The sequence below is a fragment of the Chaetomium tenue genome (assembly GCF_020726465.1).
Source record: "Chaetomium tenue strain MPI-SDFR-AT-0079 chromosome Unknown F5144scaffold_7, whole genome shotgun sequence".
NCBI lineage: Eukaryota > Fungi > Ascomycota > Sordariomycetes > Sordariales > Chaetomiaceae > Chaetomium > Chaetomium tenue.
In genome coordinates, this window is record NW_027117335.1 from 881152 (window position 1) to 902558 (window position 21407).

Sequence of the window (21407 nt, forward strand, 5' to 3'; positions counted from 1 at the left end):
CCAGAATGAGTGACTATATACTATCTACTATCACCGCCCTCCCGGTGACAATCTTCAGTTGTCACTGACAACTGGTGATAATCGTCCATTATCACTGAAACCCGGTGATAACTGTTCCCATTGGTTCTTAAGCGATTGGCTGCCGGCGTCCTGCGCCTTCGGCTGCGACCGCCCCGGGCCGCTTCTTGGGTCATTCTGTGACACGCGTGCAGTCCTTGCGCTTCTTGGGTCATTCTGTGACAGCAGAGCTTCGAGGTGCCAACCTCCTATACCGCCTCGCCTTGTGCCACATTCCCCAGACATGCCGTGCCAAGAAGCTACATAACAAGGCGATACCTGCCCGTTCGCGACCCCCTAGACGCAAGCGAGGGCCACGCAGGTCTTGGAAGCCCACCAAGACCTAGTACACAAGCCTGAGCCAGCCCGGGCCCAAACCAGGCGTGAATTCCAGGGTGAGGTAATCGTCAACGATGGGATCAATGTACTCGACGAAGTTTTTGTAGGCCTGGTCCATATGCAGGAAATACCAACAGTCGGCGGGGTTCGTAAACTCGATGACGAAGCCATGAGCCATCATCGCTTCCTGGGAGCGCAAAGAGTAACTAATTAGCACCCTGGGAAAGTGGATTGAGAAGCGAGGAGGATTGTGGACGTGACTCACGTTGCTACCCCCCCGGTTGCTGTCGATACCACCGCTTACTGAGAGGATGTACGGCTTTCCGTCAGGTTTAAAGCAGAGCTCCTTGAAGGCAATGGTGCGCCTGCGAATCTGTTGTTTCCCAGTTCAGTCAAGAATCAACTGCGCTGGGCCGGGGCTACTCACTACGTTAATCGTGGTTGGTGAAACAGGTAGCTTGAAAGAAATGAAGAGGGGGTGTCTGTCGGCCTTTCTCGGAGTAGAGTCATCATCAAAAGAGCCACCGCCGAAAAGCCAAATTCGATCGCTAGACAGTATGCCCTTGACAATGTGTTCAGCGCAGAGGATGACCGAGACGTAGACGACTCCAAAGAAGAAGTCTTGGAGCCTCCAACCCATTCTTGTAAAGAAAGAAAGTACGAATGGAAAGGCCGATGCTGTAGAATGGGGGAAAAGGATCTGTTGACAAGATTAAGCTGACGCGTTACAGCCACATGGCAAGGAAAAGTGCGGTGTTTTCGGGGCTGGGAAAGGGAAGGCAAAAAATACAGCAAGTGGGATTTTGTTTATTATTGATTATTGACTGTGCTTGTTGTGTATTGAAACGGTGGAATGGAAACGTCACGTTACCTCAGAACTGAGTTGACCTCGCTGGTGTTGCGACTTGGGGTGAAAGAGCCGGTCAATTTATTCGCAAAAAGGGAGGGCATTTCCTCAGTTAATTGGGGGGGGAATTGGCCAACTGGCTACATGTATGGTCCTCGGCCTCGGTCCTCCCAAGCTCAACAGTGTCAAGACGAATGGACCGCATTTTGAGGAAGGCAAGGTGTGGCTGGATGGAGTTTGCGCCACAGTTCTACGGCCTTCTTCACCTCCCTCCACGGGCTGTTTGTTTGTGTTGACAGAAAATTGGGGGCCGCAAAAGTAGCGGCTTGCCAGTCAAGAAAGATGAACTATGTTTCTAGGCACGAAAAAAAAAAAAAAAAAAAAAAAAAAAGATAAAAGAAAAAAAGGAGAAGAAGAAAAAGAAAGAAGAAAGAAGAAAGAAAAAAAGAAAAAAAAGAAAAGAAAAAAAGAAAAAAGAGAAAAGAAACTAACACGTACAGATCCCCCTCCCCCCCTCCTCTCTCCCAATGAGTGTACAGAACGAGCACGGACTGACATTGGGCTGCCTTCGGCTATGAGTCGATTCCCCTTCGACGGCAGGGGCTTCTGACGGGGAATTGGCCGGAGCTTTTGCTTTTTACTTTGTCTTGTTCTTCTTCCCCCTTCTTACCTCTGCCCAGTTCCCGGCTCTTCCCCCGCCCCAACAATGATCATTCTTAGTTCACACTTGGGGACAGTTTACCGTGTTGATGCACAAATGGAACGGGATTTGGAAGAGATTATGTTACTATGAAAGGTCGGACACGCCCTCATGCTTGCTGTAACGGGCTGTGCCCGAGGTGGGCCTCGGTAACCCTCGGCCAGCTCACGTACAAGCACGGTCCACCGAACCCCTGGATGAAGCTATTCCCAGTTGCCCCACAGCGCACCGAACATTCTAGCAATGCGCTCGGGCCATCGCGCTCGCGATCATAAAGCAGCCCCACGAGCTGCCAGACTCTCTCATCTTTCCTTTTCTTCTTCAAGCTTAGTGTACTCGTAGAGTCGTCACCAGTTAGTTGCAATATACTCCTGGGACCGTTACACTTGCCCACCCACCGACTAATCCCCCGTTGATGCTCACGGTTCCGAGGTCTACTGGCCTCAGGATAACCTTCGATAGATATTCGCCAGGTAGCAGGTTTGCCCACGACGAGAACCTCAAGAACGCAACGACGGTTGTCGCAGCACTCATCTGAGAGGGACCAAGCCGTTGGTTCAAAACCTAAGTGGTATTCACTCCCCGCTGTCTTATAGAGGAAAGTAATCACCCATACAAACCATGTCGTGGTTCTGTCTCTTCTGGTTGCCGACTCCGTATGTACTTCGTACGATGCGTCCAGTCCAACCACCCATGTTGTTGTTGCATTGAGACTGCAACGCTGGTTCGCTGGCCGACAGGGGCATAAAAACCCCCGAGTGTTTTCAGGGGTACCATGCACACGATAGCCGAGGCCAACCACGATCTCGGGTCGGCTTCGATCAAACGAGACAGATCTGCGACTCTCATGCTGCACCCCAGCCGCATCGTTCCCAACGGAATGCGCGCAACCCAGCCTATCGCAACTCTTTGTGTTGTGAGGAGGATTCATTACCCCAGCCAATGCATCAAATCCCAAGCTCCTGCTGAGCTCCTGGTGTCAAATTCACGGCATGACTCTACCGTGTTCCCGCACCTCGGACTCACCGTCTCACATCTCCCGCACCTGTAGGCCGTCCAAGGTTCACACCATGGCCGGAAACCTTTCCTCTCCTGTTTCTTTCCCACACACATCCATCCCACCACACCATCATGACCGTGATACGAGTTTATGATCTCATCGTACAACCGTAGCCCTGGCCGGCACGATATCGACTGCTGAACACTCCACACGCGGGAGGTTGGCGGACATCGTCGCCTCCTGCTACCCGCTCCACGGTCCCGCCCAATGGACGCTCCAGAGGTCGTGTCAGGGCCAGAACGGTCGTTATCGTACATGCTCCGCCGCCAGCCCAAGTTGCAGATACCGCCTCCGGTCCACTCGCCAGTTGAGAGGTCTGGTTCGTCTGGGACTGCGGGCGGGAGCATGTATGAATTCTACATATCGAAAACCGAAGATGAAAAGGACGCGGCTCCTGCTCGGCCGAAGTCCACAATATGGGGGTACCGCCGCAAGAGGGTCATACTGTGTCTGTCTTTGATTATTGTTATCTTGCTCGCAACCATCGGCGGGGGCGTCGGGGGAGGGATAGCCGCCGCGAATGCGCGAAGGTAAGGACACGCCCAGCAATAACCCCAAAAGTGTTATTCAGACGGGCTGACCGAGAACCTACCGACAGAGCTTCCAACCCAAACCCGATGATTCTCATGATGCCGACAACCATCACAATGATGCCAACAGCCACCAGCGCGGAGCCCACGTCCACACCAGCGGCCGAAGACCAAAACACCGCATCCGACACCATCATCCGCGTGCCCACAAGGGGCGTAATCGACTTCGACTGCGGGCGGATATCCATGAACCGCCAGGTTGTGACGCTGGGCACCGCCTCCTGGGGCTTCGACGTGAACTGCATGATGGACTACATCGGCCCGGGCGTCGACCTCGCGGGCATGACGGCCTACACGTTCGGCGACTGCATCCGGGCCTGCGCCATGTTCAACAAGTTCGCCCGCAACAACACGTGCCTCGGCGTGTTTTTCAGCGCGAACCTGACGACGAGCCTGCCCATGCACAACGCGAACTGCTTTCTCAAGTCGTATTTGCCGCAGATGTCGCCTGAGCGGGACCTGGCTGCTGCGGCGTCGCTGGGGTCGTCGCCGCAGTTTATGAAGAGGGGTGAGGATGAGGTTGAGGGGGACGTCAATGCTGAGATACTCGATTGAGAGTTTGGGGGGCAGCTGGGCTGGATGTCTCCGTGGCCAACATGCTGCCGTTGATGACACTTAATGAACTGGCCATAGTTTTTAGTACCTAGTAGTTACTCGATTTGGCGGTAGATAACAGATATCTAACGCCACGAAACGCAGTAGCATCGCTTCCCAAGGTGCTTCGTGACTACACAGAGTTAAAGCATTTGATTAGAACGGCGGGAAGCGGGAAGTTAAAAAGACTACCAGGAACAACTCTTGTTTCCGAGTTACACTACGAAGTTCGAAAATACTTGCCCAAGGCAGCCAGCCATCCACACACTTTGAGCAGCACCTTCACACATCCCCAATCACCACCCTCCTTTTCCCTATCCCAACGCCTACAAGTCCCTCACCATCCACACATTCCCACCCTCTTTCTCCCCGCCCGGATACACTCTAAACCCAACCCTCTCATAAAACGCCACCACCTTCCTATTCTCCCCCGCGATCCCCAAATGCACCCCCTTCCCATAATCCTCCCCACTCCCCTTCACCCCCTCCACAAACCTCTCAATCAACTTCCTCCCCCACCCCTTCCCCTGCCACCCCTCCAACAAATCAATATGCAGCATCGCCCGCCACCCCTCCGCCAACTCCCTCTTCCCCTCCACCCCCTCCAGCACCAACCACTCCACCTTATACGCCAACTGCGCCAAACACTCCGGATTCACCTCCCCCCCCACCCCACCATCTTGCACACCCTCATCCCCAACCCCCCCCACCAACCACCCCTCCCTAACCCCCAACTGCCCCGGCACGGGTACATCCCTCCGCCCCTCCACCCCCCCCAACACCTCCTCCACATACCGGGGGTACCTTTCCGCCAGCGCCCAGACATCGGGCGTGCCCGCGACGTAGCCGACGGCGGTGCCGGTGCCGTCATCAAGGATGAGGCAGTGTTGAGGGAAGAGGTGCGTGAATTGCAGCGTCCAGAGGTAGGGGGCCATGCGGAGGGCGGCGGGGGAGTGAGAGAGGGTGGGGGGGAGGGTTGCGCGGCACTGTGATGGAAAAAGGGGGGGGGGTTAGTGGATGGGGGATGGGGGGTGGGGGATGGGTGAGGGTTGAGGGGAGGGGAGGAAGGGGGGGGGGGGGGGGGGGTTGAGGGAACGTACGATGTGCTTTGCGTTCTCCGTGTCCTCGGGCCTGAAGGGGCGGATGAAAGCCATGTTGACGGTTGTGGCTTGGGTTATGGGAGTGAGGGAGTTACTGTGGGTTGTTGCTGAAAGGAGCAAAGTCTGAATGCCTTCGTTGTGCTGGTAACGGTCAGGTACCTAATTAGTCCCCACCCGCATTGGCAAACAACGTCAGATATAAAAATACTCCGAACCTCGCTCGGGCGCGCTCACTTACACTTGCACTTGCATTCACACACGTCTGTTGCCAGAAGGGGAAGTTACACGCTTGTGTCTTACTCTTGAACGAAAGCGGGCCGCCCCTCCCCGCCCCTCATCGCCATTGCCGTGCCGTGTTGCTTTGGCAGAACTTCGGCTCACCTCGGTGACTCGGGCCGTCTGCCCCGGCTTTCGCACAGGGAACCACTTTCGACATCACCCCAAGGACAAGCTCCGTCTCAAGTTCAACCGAGCCTTACTAACGGACACGGAAACCTGTACTAACTCCGAGGCACGGTGGAGATAACACAACTTGTTGAAATGATCATGTTTCAGATTTATGCGCCTAGCGATACATCCCGCCCTGAAATCCAAAACCGCGATGCCAGCAGCAGCCCAGCTACCAAGGCAGCTCTCCGAGTCCTCCCGCAAGCCCGTCTCCATGCGTACTCCATCCAGGCTACGGTAGCCCTCAGTCAGAATCGAAACTGGCGGGATATGATCTCCCCGCTTTTGGAAGATATGCCAGAATAAAGCCCAGCGTGAAATAGCCTAAAATCCCATTACAAGAAAGAAGTAGTACAGATAGATGGAAGCGACAAAATAAGGAAGGAAGTACAGAAGAAAACTCCCCAATCCGCGCCAAGGAGTCCAGTGTGCAAAAGAGGTATCTCAATTTCATAACCCTCATATGGTATCGATGGACCGCGCCGGTCCTCACGCGGTGCGCCGGCCATCCTTTTCAGTCCGACCAAATAAAACCCGAGAAAGAGACAAAAGGAAAGAAATGAAAAATAGAAATGGTCAAGTGTACCGAGAAAGTAGATGGCCATGATCAGATTGCCTAGATCATCCCACCGGGGACAGCCATGCCGTCGTTGGCACCTTGGTTTGCCCCGGAGCGGCCCGCCGAAGGCCCGTTGCCCATCAACGGCGGGCTGTTTTCCCTCGATCTTCCAAAGAAAGACTTGGAGCCGGGGCCCTGCATGTCCGGGTGCGCTTTCCGAAGTCGCCGCCGTTGGTCTGGCTTGTCACCGCCTTCATCCCCACTGTCGAAGCTCGATGTGTTGTTATCTCCCTGTGTCCCGTATGGTAGCGGAGGCGTCGCCATCTCGGTGTCTTCGTAAGGGGCCCGCGGACGAGAATCTTGTCTGCGGCGAGGGTTGATGGGCGGCAGCGGTGGCGCAGGGCCGGCTGCACGGCTGTTCGACCGAGACCTTGGACCTCTGCCCGGGATCATCGGAGGAGCCTGGTTCGGAGGCGGAGGGTATTGCGAGTGCGCTGCGTGTTGGGGCAGGGTCGTTGTCGGAACTCGGCTGGTTGACGTGACGAACGTCGGCTCTGAGATATCCCTTTTGTCGACAGGTCGCCTCATCGAATGAGGCATGCCACCATTCACAGGGCCCAAGGCTGGTGATTGCGAGGCCGACTGTAGTCGTGGGCGCGGACCAAACGAAGTGGGAGTACTGACCGGAGATCCGGCGTAGGGGCTTGGCGAGGGCAGCCCCATGGGAGAGATAGGAGACGGCTGACCGGAATAGGGGTCCAAGCCCGGGCGTCCGGTGTGCAAGGCGGCGAGGTTCGTGGCCGACCTAGACCGGTCGGTATGTGGTGGCCGGTCGGGGTGTGGTGAGTGTGCGGGCGAAGGTGCTCCACGGCTGGGGTACGGATACGGCGGCATCACGGGGGAATTTTTGATGTCGGTCCCGGGCAAGCCGGGGGAGCGCATCATCGGTCGCCCGGGATTCGGAGCTCCCAGCTGGTCATGCGGCCCGTTGTTGGTATTGGTCCGCAAGCGAGGAGGCCGGCTGCTGGAACGACCAGCACTAGTTTCTGAACCACTCCTCGAACGCTCGCCCGAAGGTCTCATTCCATTTGGCGAGCTGTAGCTTTGGTCGTCGCTAGGGGCCCGTTGTTTATACGTGACGGGAGGGGGCCTCCTCTCCCTGCTTGGTGTCCGCTGTCGGGGGGCCCTCGCTGCCGAGTGCATGCCGCTACGCTGTTCCTGGGCTTCCTCCGGCGACTGCGACGTTTGCGAAGCCTGGTGTCGGGCAAGCGTTTCGAGCTCCTTCCGTTTCTGCAGGTCTCGCCTGGCTTGCCTAAACGCTCGCAAGCCCGGGTGCGTATTGCTATCCTCGTCCTTGTCCTTGGTGTCCGACTCGTTGTATGACTCGGCATCCGAAACCTTGTGACCCCGTGGTGGCATGTTGCCTCTCGAGACCTCTTCCTTCATCGTCTCCAAGGAGGGGAACTCCTTTTCCTCGAATGATTGTTTACCGGGCTGCGGTGAAGTGCTCATGGTCGCGGCTCCGAGCCCTAGTATTTTGAGACCCTTAGATTGCCCCGTTACCGCGTTACGTGAGCGGTCCATGAGTGAACCGCGACTCGACTTCGGCTTGAGGATGCCGAGACCGTTCGGGGCTTGTGTGGGCAAATCGGTTGGGAGGAGTTGAGGAGACGTAGCCCTGCTGCTGTCCGACTCGACATACGACGTCAACTTCTCTCTCACACGGCGGCGGGCGTTGGCGAGTTGGTTAGCGAAGCCGTCCGTCTCATCCTCCGTCGCCGTGCTGGTTCGGTCAAGCGTCCCAGAGTCCGATGGCTCACGGTTGGGCTGGCTTTCGCCCTCTGATGCTTCGGGAACGGCCCCCGGGGCATTCCCGGAGTGTGAACCAAGCCAATCCTGGTCCGAAGAAGGCCACGGGCTCAACGCAGGGCCGGATTCACTCAGGAGTGAAGGCGACTTCGCGGCGACGTTATAACGGAATCCCGCGCTGGAGGCATCAAACCCAGTCTCGCCCAACGAAGATTCCACGCTTTCTGTGCGAAGATGTTGACGAACGAGACCACTCAAACCCGAGGCTGGGCCAAGCGTGGGGGAGTCTTGTGCGGCTGGCTTCTGGGATTTAATGACTGGCACCTCCGCTTTCAAAGTGGAGGAGGGTTCTGTGCTAGATTTGGCACCCATAGCGAGAGGAATGGGTAGCGCAGATTGCCTGAACGCCGGGTGGTCTTTATCAGAGGGACGCTCGATGTGAGACTCCACTGGTAGGTTGAGCCCTGGTGGGTTGAGCGCATTCGACTGCGAAGATTCTGTCTCTGCAACGGGGGTTGGAGGAAGAGCTGCACTCGGCGGCGGCGGGCGGCTCCCGATAACGGGCAATTTTGTGTCGTTGTCTCCAGAAACAGGGGTGTTCCTGCCGGATTCTGCTTCCGCTCTATGCCGCTGGGTTGGGGTTTCTCGGCCCTGCTGAAGCTGGAGCTGTCGCTGGACGTACTGGGACTCGTCGTACGGCTGCGACGGCTTCTGGAATATGCTCGCCACATCCTTCGGGGGAATGGGCAAACCGGGCTGCTCGCCAGTCTCGCTCACGGGTGGGCTCAAGGGCGGTAAGCCGCCGAGATTGCCGTTTTTGGGGTCGGTTTGCGCCCTGGCGCCGAGATCTAACGCACCAATCGGCCGGGAGCTGGCTGATGGGCTTAAGGACCTCAAGCTCGGGGCACTCGTTTTCGCCAGAATCGTCCGGGTACCGTCAGACTGGAACGCTTTGTTGTCTGCCGCCCTCGTGACGAACGGGCGCGGACGTGTCAGAGCCTCGATCCGCGATAAGACTGATCCTGGTTGCTCGCCGGAGTCTTGATTAAACCCCTGTTCGTAGAGTCTGCGAGTTCGAGTAACGTTGCGCTCCGGAATGTTTGAAGTAACGCCCGAGGGTGGGGCGCTCGCCGCCGTTTGCGAGTCCTTAGCTGCACCGGCCGCTTGCGAAGTGACGGACGTGGCTGCCGTGGAGTTCCGAGCCATGAAAGAGTTGGAAGAGGTGGTCGATGCCGTTTCGCGCTTGCGGCGGTAACTCATGGGGGGCGGGGATTCGGATCGGGTGTGCGGCTCTTCCTCGGCCTCATCTGATCGGGTCCCGTTCAGACCATCCAATGTTCGGTCCCTCTCTGTCTGCCTCCAACGCTGGAACGCAGACATGGCAACATCCTCCTCATAAACTGCTCGACCGCTCATTCCACCTCCAGAGGCCGCCGGTATCTTGTAAATCTTTTGCCTCCCGCCAAAGAGCACGTTGCCTTCTGTAGGCCTGGAACGTGTTAGAACGCTCCCGCCATTCGCAGAGTCCGGATCGTCAGAGGCCACCGAAGTTGTGCGAAGGAGATTGGGACCCCTAACAGATTCGACCTCGGCAATGTCGGACAATCCAGCGCCGGCGCCAAAACCGAAGTCGGCCAATCTTGACTGACGTTTTGTAAAGAGAACGCTGTCGTCACTAGCCTTGCCAATCTTGGTATTGGGGTCGTCCTGCTCTCTCAACATGGAAAAACGCGCGGACAGGTTGTTCATCAATAAGCTGGTGCGGAAATCGTCATTGGTGGGGAGGGCGTTGGACAAGTCAATTTCCTTCTTGACTTCTTCTTGCTGCGACTTCTTGCCCTTGCGGAAAAAGGAGAGCGAGGATTGCTCCGAATCTTCGCTTGAGCGGCCGGCGGCAAGGTCGTCCTTCGCCCGCTTCTTCGTTCTAAACCGATTCATCTTGGCGGTCAAGTTGTGTCAAACTGCGGCATCGACTAATCCCGGGTATTCGGCAAGTCGTCGTGTCGAGATCAAGGTTGTGACGATGTCATGGGTGAAGTGCCGGAGGGGATCTCGAACAATATTCACCTCGGCATCCGTGCCGAAGAGGAAAAGGGGGCTCCGAACGATTAGTCTGTAACAGCAGTCAGCACCCATCGGATATACATGCAGCGTCATGTGTTGGAAATGGCATTGAAGTCGTGTAACGGGGCAGCGAGGCTCAACGCCGCAACACGAACTCTCGGCCGTGCTGGCGTGACGCAGCCTGAGCTCCTGTATGTGCGCAGCAAGCCCACAACATGATTTGTGATATCAACGTAAAGGGGACACCGCGAGATCTTCAGACGTGGTTTTGGGCTGACCACAAAAATAGGTCGAGTCAGGGAGACATACCGGAGGCGAATATCCAAGCTTCCAGGAACTGGTATCCACTCTAATCCCGTGAAGCAGAGGCCAAGAGTTCGTCTCAAAGATTCCCCAGAGACGCTCGGTGCATATGATCGCAGCGGCTTCGGACGCTGGTCTGAGACCGATACGGGGGCCCCGCCAACTGCCACACTGTGATGCTGCACGCTCCCGTGAATGCTTTCCTGCAAAGAAACCTGGGAGCTGGTGGCGGCACCGGGTCGCTTGTATATGGCGTTCCACCGATAGCTTGGCTACGGGAATCGAGGACTCGAGGAGGATATCGGTGCGGTCCTTTTTTGCGAGTGCAGGGAGTGCGTCGGGCGGACGTTGGGCGATTCCGTTGGTCGACTTGTAGAATTCGATTCGAGTCGGAAGCTGTGGTCACGGTAGGTAAAACCGAACATGTAAAACGAGTGTACGAAGTGAACGATGGAGAATGACCAAAAGAACGACAAGGCCGGTCGGAGGGCGGAGTGCAAGATCGAGAAGACGGCCTTGGGATGCGAATGGCATGAGATTTTGGGCCTGGGGAAGGAAATGGAGAGAGGGCGAGTCTTTCTCAGGCCAGGCGCGCACGCCCGCAAAAGAGTGGAGGCCGAGCTAGGATCAAAGGGGTTGCAGCGAATTCCTGACCATGGACCCCCCGGATTGGCCAATGCTTGTCCAATAACGGCAGTGGGGTGGTGTTTGGAATGGGGACCAAAACGCGGCACCTGGACAGGGGAAAGGGGAAGGGGAAAAGAAGAAAAGTTGCGGAAACGGAGGAGAAGCCGAGTGGCCAGCAGCCTGTGTCGTTTCGGACGCAACTGCAGCTTCGAAATGTGCTCACGGTTTCCGAACTAGCGCATCGAATTTCCCCAGGCTTTCTTCATCGTTTCTAAGCATTACTGCCCTTCTTTTTTTTTTTTTTTTTTTGCTGCGTCGGCAGTCGTGAAAGTGCCAGCGTCAGATCAGACCTGCATCTGCAGGTCTGGCGGCACCAAGTTTCCCGCCCTGACATCGTGCATCCGGTACCTGCATTGCCCGCCTGTGCTCGCTTCCCCTTTCGTCCTCACTCCGGTTGGCGTTTGCTCAATGGGCCGAGTCTTGACGGCCTTCGGAATCGGGTCGGAGGGCACCGAGGCCCCCTTCCCGTCCCCACACGAAAGCAACGGGGGGTTTGGGTCATCTGGAAACGCGCCCCTATGATGTGTTCAAGTGTCACAGGCTGGAGGGATGGAGGATTCGGCTCTGACGCATCCCCTTTAACTGCGCCGCCTGCATGGATGCTTCTTTCCCCGCCAGCCGCGGGGTTCTCCTTTTGATGTGGCGGGAAAATCGACATCAAGCCAGCGCTTTGCGCGTTTGCCCCTGATATCTCAGCCATATCTCTAAGCAGACGACGGTTTTCACACGGTTGTATGGATGCACACTACGAACGCAGGCGACCGGTGGGCGGTTGCATCCGGTGGCCATGGCGCGAGAGGCCTGGACGAATTGTGCTTTTAATTTTCGGGTTGAGCTGCACATCCGATTGGGCCATGTGACAAGAGCGCTGTTTGAGCTTTGGGCTTCAAAAAGTTGATGGAGCCCCTGACAGGCCAAAAGGAAGAGGCCTTCCTCCCTGCGTCCACATTTCTATAACTAATCAAAAAGCATCATTCTCGCGCTGATTACGAATGCCATGTACGACTGTGTGTGCGGGCAGGTGACTGGGCAAATCCCCCCCTCGCAACTCTCGCTCGTGGGAACGGACCGCCATCCCGGTCGATATCCGCTGGCCCTGGCATTAGTCACACCCCTCATTCCCCTCCATGCACCCATGTCCCGGGCTCCTTCCCACCCACACGGGTCGATAATGGGTTCCGCGAGCCAATCAGGCAGCTGTTCCTGAGGCTTAACCGTTTGTAGACTAGCACCCGAGATGAGAGATCTGAACAGAGTCCACTGCGCAAAGCGTGGATCCCCTCTTCACGCAGCAACACACAAATCCAGCTTTGATAATTGCAGGAAAAGCAAGAGAGACGAGTGAGTCCGGGTTTGTTACTGCTTGTCAGCGTATGGCAAGCGCTTTCGTTATTTTCTCCTGCGTTTGGAGATGACATCGGTTGCACTCAGCTTTGACAGCTTGGCCTTGTTTTTGGGCGACTGCAGGTCCCGCATCGAAGGCATCACTCTCCCTAGCTCAGCTGAACAAGGAAGCAGTCTGCACTGCGAGTCTTCGAGTACCACAAAACCAAGAAAACCCGCAGACCATTCATTGTCATGCGCAATCGGAGATGTTAGGTTGGACTTTCCCTCAGGGCTGAAGCCTGGCGATGGATCCTCGCCTCGTGGCAATATCCTGGGCAATTTCCGTCTCTTTGGTAATTAGCGGGATGGCTGGCGGGGCAGATAGCAGCGGGAAAAGACGAACAAGGGATGGATCATCACCCTCTTCGCGGTCTGGATGTTGATGGCCTGCGAAAATTTGTTGAAGTTGGGCGGCCGGTTGCTGATCACGGAGACAAGGGCGCCGGGCCGTTGTTCGAGAAGTTCATCCGGTGCAACCTCATGCCACCGTTTGCTGCCACCGACGCTCCGTTGCACTTACGGTGCTGGCCGAAACATCCGAACGGAAGAACAAGAGGAACATGAGAATGGAATGCAAGGGAGTCGATTTGTGTCGAACCAAACACTTTCGCGTTCGATATTGGGCTTGCAGATCAACAACACAGTTGGCGTCTTGTTTTGCTCTCTCCCATAACAACAAAAGCGCGATTCGTGGCCGCTTGTCTCACCAAGTCTCGAGTGAAAGGGGGACTTTTGGGGTTTGGCGCAACCTGGATTTGGCAGCGGCTGGAAAGATGAGACGCGAAAAGCAAGCCGCCCACACAAGCCCAGCATTTTCCTCTCCTGGATGAGGCGCACGGCACGATCATCATCCCGCACAATATTCTCCGATCGTTTCAACGCTTTCCGGATTTTCATTGGCAATTCGAGGGTGGTGGGACGGATTTCTATCGGCGAGATTTTGGCGCTCAGTGCAGGCAGTGCTTCAAGGTTGGTTAACGTTAAATCGAGCCCGGACCGACGAGTCAGGCAGGCCGACGCGGGAGCAACCGCTGTGGCAAAAATATGGGTTGTTTGCATAACACAGCATCCACAAGTTCGTCCCAAGTCTGTGTTTGTGAGGGCGAGTCCGGATGAACATCTGGGGTCAGGCGAACAGCGGTGCCTCTTGTTGCCTCGTCTCAGAAATGGCGGGGGAGCAAAGTTGGGGCCAACCACACAACGTCAACTATTTGTATGTAATGCTAACCCCCATGCACCCCCCAACAATTCCCAATCCCGGGAAAGAACCAAACAGGCGGTAATAGGCCCACGACGCATCCAGGCTGTCGGGTTCCCGCGACCGGGAAACCAACTACATCCTGTTTAATAGCGAGCGGGAATATTATTATTGAACTCTGACCGGGAAATCGCCACTGCTCTGCTGACCCGGCACATGCAAGTAAAACATACAAAAAGAACACATCCAAACCGCCATGGAGCTTCTCAAAAGCGCCTTCGATCTGCTGCCCCGCAAGTTCCGGCGTTTCTCTGGCCCAGGTTCAGAGCAGGCAATTCTCAGCACCAAGAAAGCTACGGCTGCCACACTTCTTTGCGCCGCATGCTCGCTGCAAACGGGCTCTGGAGTATCAGAGCTTCCGTATTACGGCCGGAGTCCTCCAGTTTATCCATCCCGTAAGGTTTTATCCCAAACATCAATTTTCCGATAAATGTACATGCACCGGCACGCTAACGCGACTCCGAACACCGAAGCACCCGGCGATGGCTCCACAAATGACCGCTGGTCTCTCGCTTACGGCCATGCACGGGATCTAGTGTCGCGCATGACGGTTGAGGAGAAAGTAAACATCACCCGGGGCTGGCCCGGCCCCTGCGTAGGCAACACGGGCGAGGTGCCGCGGTTGGGCATCCCCTCGCTCTGCTTCGCTGATGGGCCCTCCGGCATCCGCGGACAAGAGTTCGTGTCGGCCTTCCCCGCCGGCATTCACCTGGCAGCCACCTTCGACAGAGATCTTATGTACCGCTACGGCCAGGCACTGGGAAACGAGTACCGCGGAAAGGGCATCAATGTCGCCCTGGGTCCCGTCGCCGGTCCGCTCGGCCGTGTTGCCAAGGGCGGCCGGAACTGGGAGGGTCTAAGCAACGACCCCTATTTGGCCGGCGCCGGCATGGGTGCCATCACCCGCGGGATCCAGGAGGCCGGCGTCATTGCCACGCCCAAGCACTGGTTGTTGAACGAGCAGGAATTCCGCCGCAGGTGGGGCCCCATGGGCGATGCCATCAGCGCCAACGTCGACGATCGGACTCTGCACGAGCTGTATGTCTTTCCCTTCATGGACGCGTTGCGTGAGGGGGCCGGCGCTGTCATGTGCAGCTACCAGCGGGCCAACCACTCGTATGCCTGCCAGAACTCGAAGCTGCTGAACGGGATACTCAAGACGGAGCTCGGCTTTGAGGGGTTCGTCGTCAGTGACTGGGATGGCCAGATGTCTGGCGTGGCCTCGGCCAATGCTGGCCTAGACCTTGTCATGCCCGGTGCCGGTTTCTGGGGTGATCATCTGGTGGAAGCTGTGAACAATGGGTCTGTGACCGAGGAGCGCATCAACGACATGGCCACCCGCATCCTGGCGCCGTGGTACTATCTCGGCCAAGAGAATGCCTACCCGCCGCCGGCCATCTATGACAACCTGCAAAAGCACTTCCCTGTTGATGTCCGTGGCGACCACGCTAACCTGATCGAAGAGATTGGTGCGGCTGGCACAGTCCTCGTGAAGAACGTCAACAACACCCTGCCGTTCAAGAAGCCCAAGTTCCTCTGCATCTACGGCTACGATGCTACTGTTAAAGCCGGCCCCTGGCAGAACCGCGACCGGTACAGTGGTAGTTACGACGAGAACTTTGGCTGGAACACCTTCAACGGCACGCTCGTCACCGCGGGCGGCTCCGGGGGAAACACGCCGCCGTACGTCATCTCTCCCTTCCAAGCTCTGCAGGATCGCATCACCAAGGACAGGGGCATCCTACGCTGGGACTTTTACTCGGACAACCCTACGCCCTACGTCAACACCGACGCCTGTCTGGTGTTCATCAACGCCTACGCCTCAGAGAGCTTCGATCGGCCCAGCTTAACGGACGAGTTCAGCGACAGGCTGGTGCTGAATGTCGCCTCGTGGTGTGCGAACACTATCGTAGTTGTTCACTCTGCCGGTAAACCCTCCCCCCTTTTCCAACCCACCTCCACCCCCTTTTAACCCCTTTATCCCCCCCAGGTATACGAACCGTCTCAGCATGGATTTCGCACCCCAACGTAACAGCAACGCTCTTCGCCGGCCTCCCGGGTCAAGAATCCGGCCACGCCCTAACCTCCATCCTCTACGGCACCACCAACCCCAGCGGCCGCCTCCCGTACACCATCCCCCGCTCCGAGCACGACCTCCCACCCCACCTCCTCAACCCCTCCCTCTCCGACGCCCCCTTCCCCGAATCCAACTTCACCGAAGGCCTCTTCCTCGACTACCGCCACTACGACCGCCCCACCACCAAGCAAACCCCCGAATTCGAGTTCGGCTTCGGCCTCTCCTACACCACCTTCGCCTACACCAACCTCTCCATCACCCCCACCAGCTCCCCCCCCTCCTCCTCCCCAAACACAACAAACTGGCCCGAATACCCCTCCCCCCACCCTTCCCCCCTCCCCCAAGGCGGCCACCCCGCCCTCTGGGAAGTCCTCGCCCTCGCCCGCTGCACCATCGCCAACACCGGCCCCGTCGACGGCGCCGAGGTCGCCCAGCTGTATGTGAGCGTGCCGCGGCGGGGGGGGGGCGGGACAGAAGAGGAGGAGGAAGAGGAGAAGGAGGATGATGATGCGGCGACGCCGGTGCGCCAGCTGCGTGGGTTTGTGAGGGTGGGCCCGTTGGTGCCCGGCCAGGCAAGGGAGGTGGTGTTTGAGTTGACGAGGAGGGATTTGAGTGTGTGGGATGTGGAGGGGCAGGCGTGGCGGTTGAGGAGGGGGGGGTATGGGGTTTGGGTGGGGGGGAGTAGTAGGGATTTGAGGGTGAGGGGGGGGTTGGTGGTTGGGTGAGGGGGGTTGTGTTTGGGGGCTGTGTTGAGGATCGCGCTTGATGGGTGTTAGGAGAATGTGGCGTTTGGTTGCCCCAGCTGGTTGGTCCTTGTGGAAGCGCCCGGCGAACCTGAACTGCGAATCCAACCAAATTTCTTCGTGGCGCCAGCAGGTGACGGGGATCGCTAAATTAGGCTTGAACAATGGACTTAAAGCGGAAGGCGGGGCCACTCAAGCCTCGAAATGTGTCATTCGCGCCTGATTCATGCCCAGCGCCTTGTTGTGGCTTTCTACGTACACACTCAGTGTCGCCTTTCTGTGGCCTGGCGTGGTGGGATTTGCCAGCCCAGCCTCAGCTGAGCGGAGTTCGCGTTGTGGTGGTTTTCCCCCAGAACATCGAAACAAACCAACCTGATCGAAATATACACAAACCCTACTACTCCACCTGCTTTTACAAGCTTGAGGTACGGTCCATAACCCGCACACTTTGAAAGGCCCATCTCAATTCGCTCTTCAAATGCACGAAGGAACCAGACCACCATGCCCAACAGCCAGCGGGCCATCCTCGTCGGCTGCCATGGCTTCCTCCACCAACGACCCCCTTAGTTCCCATCTTGAACGACAGGACAACTTCTGTCCTTCGCCACCATGTGGTGACTTCGGTGTTGCGATCATTTGCGCTCTACCCGTCGAGGCCAAGGCCGTTTGCGCGCTGTTCGAGGAACAATGGGACGACAAGGGCTTAGACAGGGCAGTCACAGACACGAACTCGTATTCGGTCGGTTCCATCGGCTCCCATCCTGTCGTCCTGGCGCACATGCCCACAATGGGCAAGGTGGCCGCCGCAACCGTCGCAGGGGACCTCCGCGCTAGCTTCCGCTATCTAAAGCTCGTTCTCGTCGTCGGCATCTGTGGCGGCGCACCCGGCACCTCTAAGAATCCGTCCAAAGACGTGTTCCTCGGCGATGTGGTCGTGAGCACCGGCGTCGTTCAGTACGATCTTGGGCGACGGTTCCCCGGCCGTTTCGTCCGCAAAGACACTCCCCGTGATAACCTGTCAAGGCTGTCCGTTGTAGCTGATGGTTTGTTGGCCAAGCTAAAGGCCGTTGAGGCTGGACGTGGCAGGGAGTTCTCCCGCGCCGTGTCCCGCCATCTAGACGCCCTTCAACAGCAACTAGACCCAAAAACACCCTACCCAGGCCGGGACGAGGACCGACTGTTTCATCCCGACTACCTTCACAAACACCACGAGCTCTCAGAGTGCTTGGTATGTGCTGAGATTACGGATGCCATTTGTGACCAGGCTGCCAAAGAGAGCTGTGAAACGCTTGGATGCAGCCAGGAGATGCCCAACCTGGCACCCCGCTCGCCGCCGGAAGACAGGCTGCAACCAACGGTGCACTTTGGCCTCGTCGCCTCTGGAGACACTGTCATGCGTTCCGGAAGAGACCGCGACGAAATTGCTCGCCGGGATGGCGTCATTGCCTTTGAGATGGAAGGCGCCGGATGTTGGGAAATACTGCGCGAATGTTCTTGCTTGATTATCAAGAGCGTTTGTGACTACGCTGATAGCCACAAGAACAAGTTGTTCCAGGACTATGCCGCCGCAGTGGCAGCTGCCACAGCCAAAGCCCTACTCGAGGGTTGGGATGCCTGTGAGTGAATTGAATCATGTTCCTACCTAATCAGCGGACCCAACAAAGCTAACACTCAGGATGTCACAAAAAGACATACCGGACTCCCTTCAGCCTCTGCCCTCTTGGCAGACCTTTCGGAAGAACAGGCGGTCAGGTTTCAGTGTTGAAGAAGCCAAGCTTCTGGGAAGGCTCAAAACGGTGCCATACCTAGATCGGAAAGATCGAAACCCGCATCGAGTACCAAGCACTTGCGAGTGGTTTGTAAGCCACAGACTTTTCAACGACTGGCTAACGGGCTCTCGAGGCAAAGTCTGCCAGGCACTCTGGGTATCCGCGGACCCAGGATGCGGCAAGTCGGTGCTGGCCAAGTATCTGGTTGATCATGTTCTCCCCACTACTCAATCCAGAACGACGTGCTACTTTTTCTTCAAGGACGATTTCGAGGACCAGAAGAGCGTGGCTAATGCCATGTGTTGCATCCTCCACCAGCTCTTTACTCAAACCCCCGTTCTCTTCGACAACACGGTTCGCGCCCAACTGGAGGCGGAGGGCGCAAACCTCGCCGCTTCATTCCAAAGCCTTTGGAACATTCTGCTCCAAGTAGCAGGGCACAAAAACGCCGGAGAGATTATCTGCATCCTTGACGCCCTCGATGAATGCGCAGCAAACGACCGGCAGGTACTCGCTAAGGCCTTGCTTGACCAACATCGCACAAAGAGAGCGCCAAATTTGAAATTTCTTGTGACGAGCAGACCCTTTGGGTCTATCAGACGTGACTTTCAGCCGTCTGACGCCACAGAGCTTGCTGTCGTCCATCTGAGTGGGGAGAACCAAGAGGAAACGAAGCAAATATCCAAAGAAATCGACATTTTTATTAAAGCTAAAGTTTGCGGAGTGGGGGCGAAGTTGAAGCTGGACAAGGACGAGCAAGACCTTTTGCTCCACGGTTTGCTGAGTGTGCCACATCGGACCTATTTGTGGGTGTATCTCACCCTCGACCACATCGAAAACAGCGAGAGCATCAACAAGCGCAAGATCAGAGAGGCCCTTTCACGACTCCCCAAGTCAGTCGACGAAGCATACGAAAAGATCCTCTCCACGAGCTGTGATCTAGAGGAGCTTAGGAAAATTCTGCACATCATCGTGGCGGCAGTGAGGCCTTTAACACTCCGCGAGATGAACTTTGCGCTAGTGATACGCCCCTCACACCGGTCTTACCGAGATCTTGACCTGGATCCGGATGAGCGGTTCCGAGAGCGGTTGAGAAACATCTGTGGCCTGTTTGTGGTTGTCATTGACTCGAAGATATACCTACTCCATCAAACCGCTCGAGAATTTCTAGTGATGGCCGACTCACGGCGAAAACCTCCCAAGACCCCCAGGCCGGGCAACACCAAGTCTGGATGGAAACAGTCTTTGGAATCAGCCGAATCACACCGCATACTTGGAGAGATTTGCCTCTGGCACCTGCGGTTCTCCGAACTATCTGAGGGCATCCCCGTACTACTAGAAAGGGATGACTCGAATCTTTCCTATATCCAGAGACTATTTTCCTATGCCGATAGACTAAACCGTTGCGTGCGGGACTATGAGTTTCTTGGATACTCGGCCTACTGTTGGGCTGTCCATTTAAGAGCGCTGCATACAAGAGTCGACAAGGAAATGCTACAGGCAATGCTGGAGATCTGCAATGCCTGCCATCTACATCGCCCGTGGTGGTTCAAGGCCATAACGCGCGAACCAACTATATGGGGGTTAAGATTGAGGTCAAGCATCACTGATGACTTGGCCATGACTCCTCTGGTGATTGCTTCATGCTTTGGCCTCGTCCCAGCTGTCCAGGCGTTAGTAAAAACAGAGCGTGGTCAATTGCTTGCCCGAGACACTGAGGGTAGGACGGCGTTGGCCTGGGCTGTGGTGTGCGGCCACGCCGATGTAGCGCGCGCCTTGATCGACGGGCAACCAAGGATGCTTAGGGGCCTTCAGCGGTTGGGTATTTGGAAGCCAGCCATCATTGAAGCGGCGGATGATGAGCAAATGACGCCGCTGTTGTGGGCCGTCAAATCTGAGTCGGCGGACATCGTGAGGCTGCTCCTTGACAACGGCGCCAAAGCAAATGCGAGGTGGTGCGGGGGCGAAACGGCCTTGTCATTGGCCTGCAGCAATGGGAGACTAGATGTTATCCAGCTGTTGCTAAGAGTGGGAATCGATATCAACGAGAAGGACTCGCGGGGGTTGTCCGCTTTATGCTATGCTTGTCGTAGTGGGAATGAGGCCCTTGTCAGACTTTTGGTTGAACAAGGCGCAGATATCGAGGCAAGGTGCGACGACGGACGGGGTCCGTTGTACTATTGTATGTACCGCGATGGATCACCAGAGTTTGATTCCATCGCCAAGTTCTTGCTCAACAACGGTGCAGATCTCGAGGCAAGGGACTCGGAGGGCGCATCGGTCCTTTCAGCCGTTGTCAAGCGTGGTAACTGGGTTGGTGTCAAGTGGCTGCTCGAAAACGGCGCCGACATCGAGTCGCAAAATGCACATGGGGAGACACCGTTGGTGCTGGCTGCGAAGGATTGCAGGGTGGGAGTGATTTGGGCACTGTTACAGGCTGGCGCCAATGTCAACGTTACCGCACGAGATGGGAGGTCGGTCTTGCGACTGGTCATTGAGCACTGTCGATATGGACAGGTTGCCATTGTTGAAGGGTTGCTCCACCGTGGGGCAGATATTGAGTACAGAGATAAACAGGGGAGGTCGGCTCTTTCTCACGCCGTCACCATGGACGATAGGGTTCGGATGGAGGAAATGGTCACTGTGTTGCTTTCGGTGGGCGCCAATATACACTTGAAAGACAACAAGGGACGGACACCTCTGGTATGGGCCGCCAAAACCATGTGGAAGGACACCGGAATCGTCAGGTTGCTAATCAAGCATGGTGCTGATATCATGGACATTAAAGATGTGGATGCTAGGACGGCGCTTTTGTTGGCATGCCGTGAGGCGGAAAACCCGTCAACTTCGGAGCTTTCGGGTGGGATCCATGGGTTCTTGTTTCCATGGCAGTGATACGAGGGTATCAACACAAATTAGCAATTATTCATGCATCATCATCTCATCCGAGATCCCCTGCTCAACAGCCGACTAGCCCTCTACCAGTACAATAATAAAACAACATCCCCTCACCCACTG

At 56.5% G+C, this 21407-nt stretch overlaps 5 protein-coding genes across 5 annotated transcripts; 2 read left to right on the forward strand and 3 right to left on the reverse strand.

The window, feature by feature from the left end:
* Nucleotides 1-217: 217 nt before the first annotated feature.
* On the reverse strand, nt 218-1036 carry F5144DRAFT_541115 (uncharacterized protein; the record flags this gene model as incomplete). The annotated part of the gene is made up of 3 exons (XM_066787157.1): nt 218-583; nt 701-769; nt 824-1036. 3 exons carry the CDS (start codon nt 1034-1036, stop codon nt 401-403), a joined length of 465 nt encoding a protein of 154 aa, XP_066638763.1. The 3' UTR covers nt 218-400.
* A 2383-nt stretch (nt 1037-3419) lies between these two features.
* On the forward strand, nt 3420-4148 carry F5144DRAFT_596250 (uncharacterized protein; the record flags this gene model as incomplete). Its single annotated transcript, XM_066790778.1, has 2 exons — nt 3420-3533; nt 3678-4148. 2 exons carry the CDS (start codon nt 3420-3422, stop codon nt 4146-4148), a joined length of 585 nt encoding a protein of 194 aa, XP_066638764.1.
* A 138-nt stretch (nt 4149-4286) lies between these two features.
* Nucleotides 4287-5509, reverse strand: F5144DRAFT_660099 (uncharacterized protein). Its single transcript, XM_066793254.1, has 2 exons — nt 5288-5509; nt 4287-5173 (listed from the first exon to the last, which is right to left on the reverse strand). Exons 1-2 carry the CDS (start codon nt 5339-5341, stop codon nt 4514-4516), a joined length of 714 nt encoding a protein of 237 aa, XP_066638765.1. The 5' UTR covers nt 5342-5509; the 3' UTR covers nt 4287-4513.
* A 677-nt stretch (nt 5510-6186) lies between these two features.
* On the reverse strand, nt 6187-11375 carry F5144DRAFT_660103 (uncharacterized protein; the record flags this gene model as incomplete). Its single annotated transcript, XM_066793255.1, has 2 exons — nt 6187-10026; nt 11320-11375. 2 exons carry the CDS (start codon nt 11373-11375, stop codon nt 6351-6353), a joined length of 3732 nt encoding a protein of 1243 aa, XP_066638766.1. The 3' UTR covers nt 6187-6350.
* Nucleotides 11376-13996: 2621 nt separating this feature from the next.
* Nucleotides 13997-21284, forward strand: F5144DRAFT_498372 (uncharacterized protein; the record flags this gene model as incomplete). Its single annotated transcript, XM_066786264.1, has 6 exons — nt 13997-14195; nt 14274-15483; nt 16084-16313; nt 17076-17653; nt 17885-18236; nt 18310-21284. 6 exons carry the CDS (start codon nt 13997-13999, stop codon nt 21282-21284), a joined length of 5544 nt encoding a protein of 1847 aa, XP_066638767.1.
* Nucleotides 21285-21407: the final 123 nt, after the last annotated feature.

Bases quoted from the DNA above. Each gene is read 5' to 3' on its own strand.
- F5144DRAFT_660099 (XM_066793254.1), bottom strand. From the start codon at position 5,341: ATGGCTTTCATCCGCCCCTTCAGGCCCGAGGACACGGAGAACGCAAAG. The intron at 5,174-5,287 runs GTACGTTCCCTC...TTTCCATCACAG, and splicing joins CGGAGAACGCAAAGCACATC to TGCCGCGCAACCCTCCCCCC.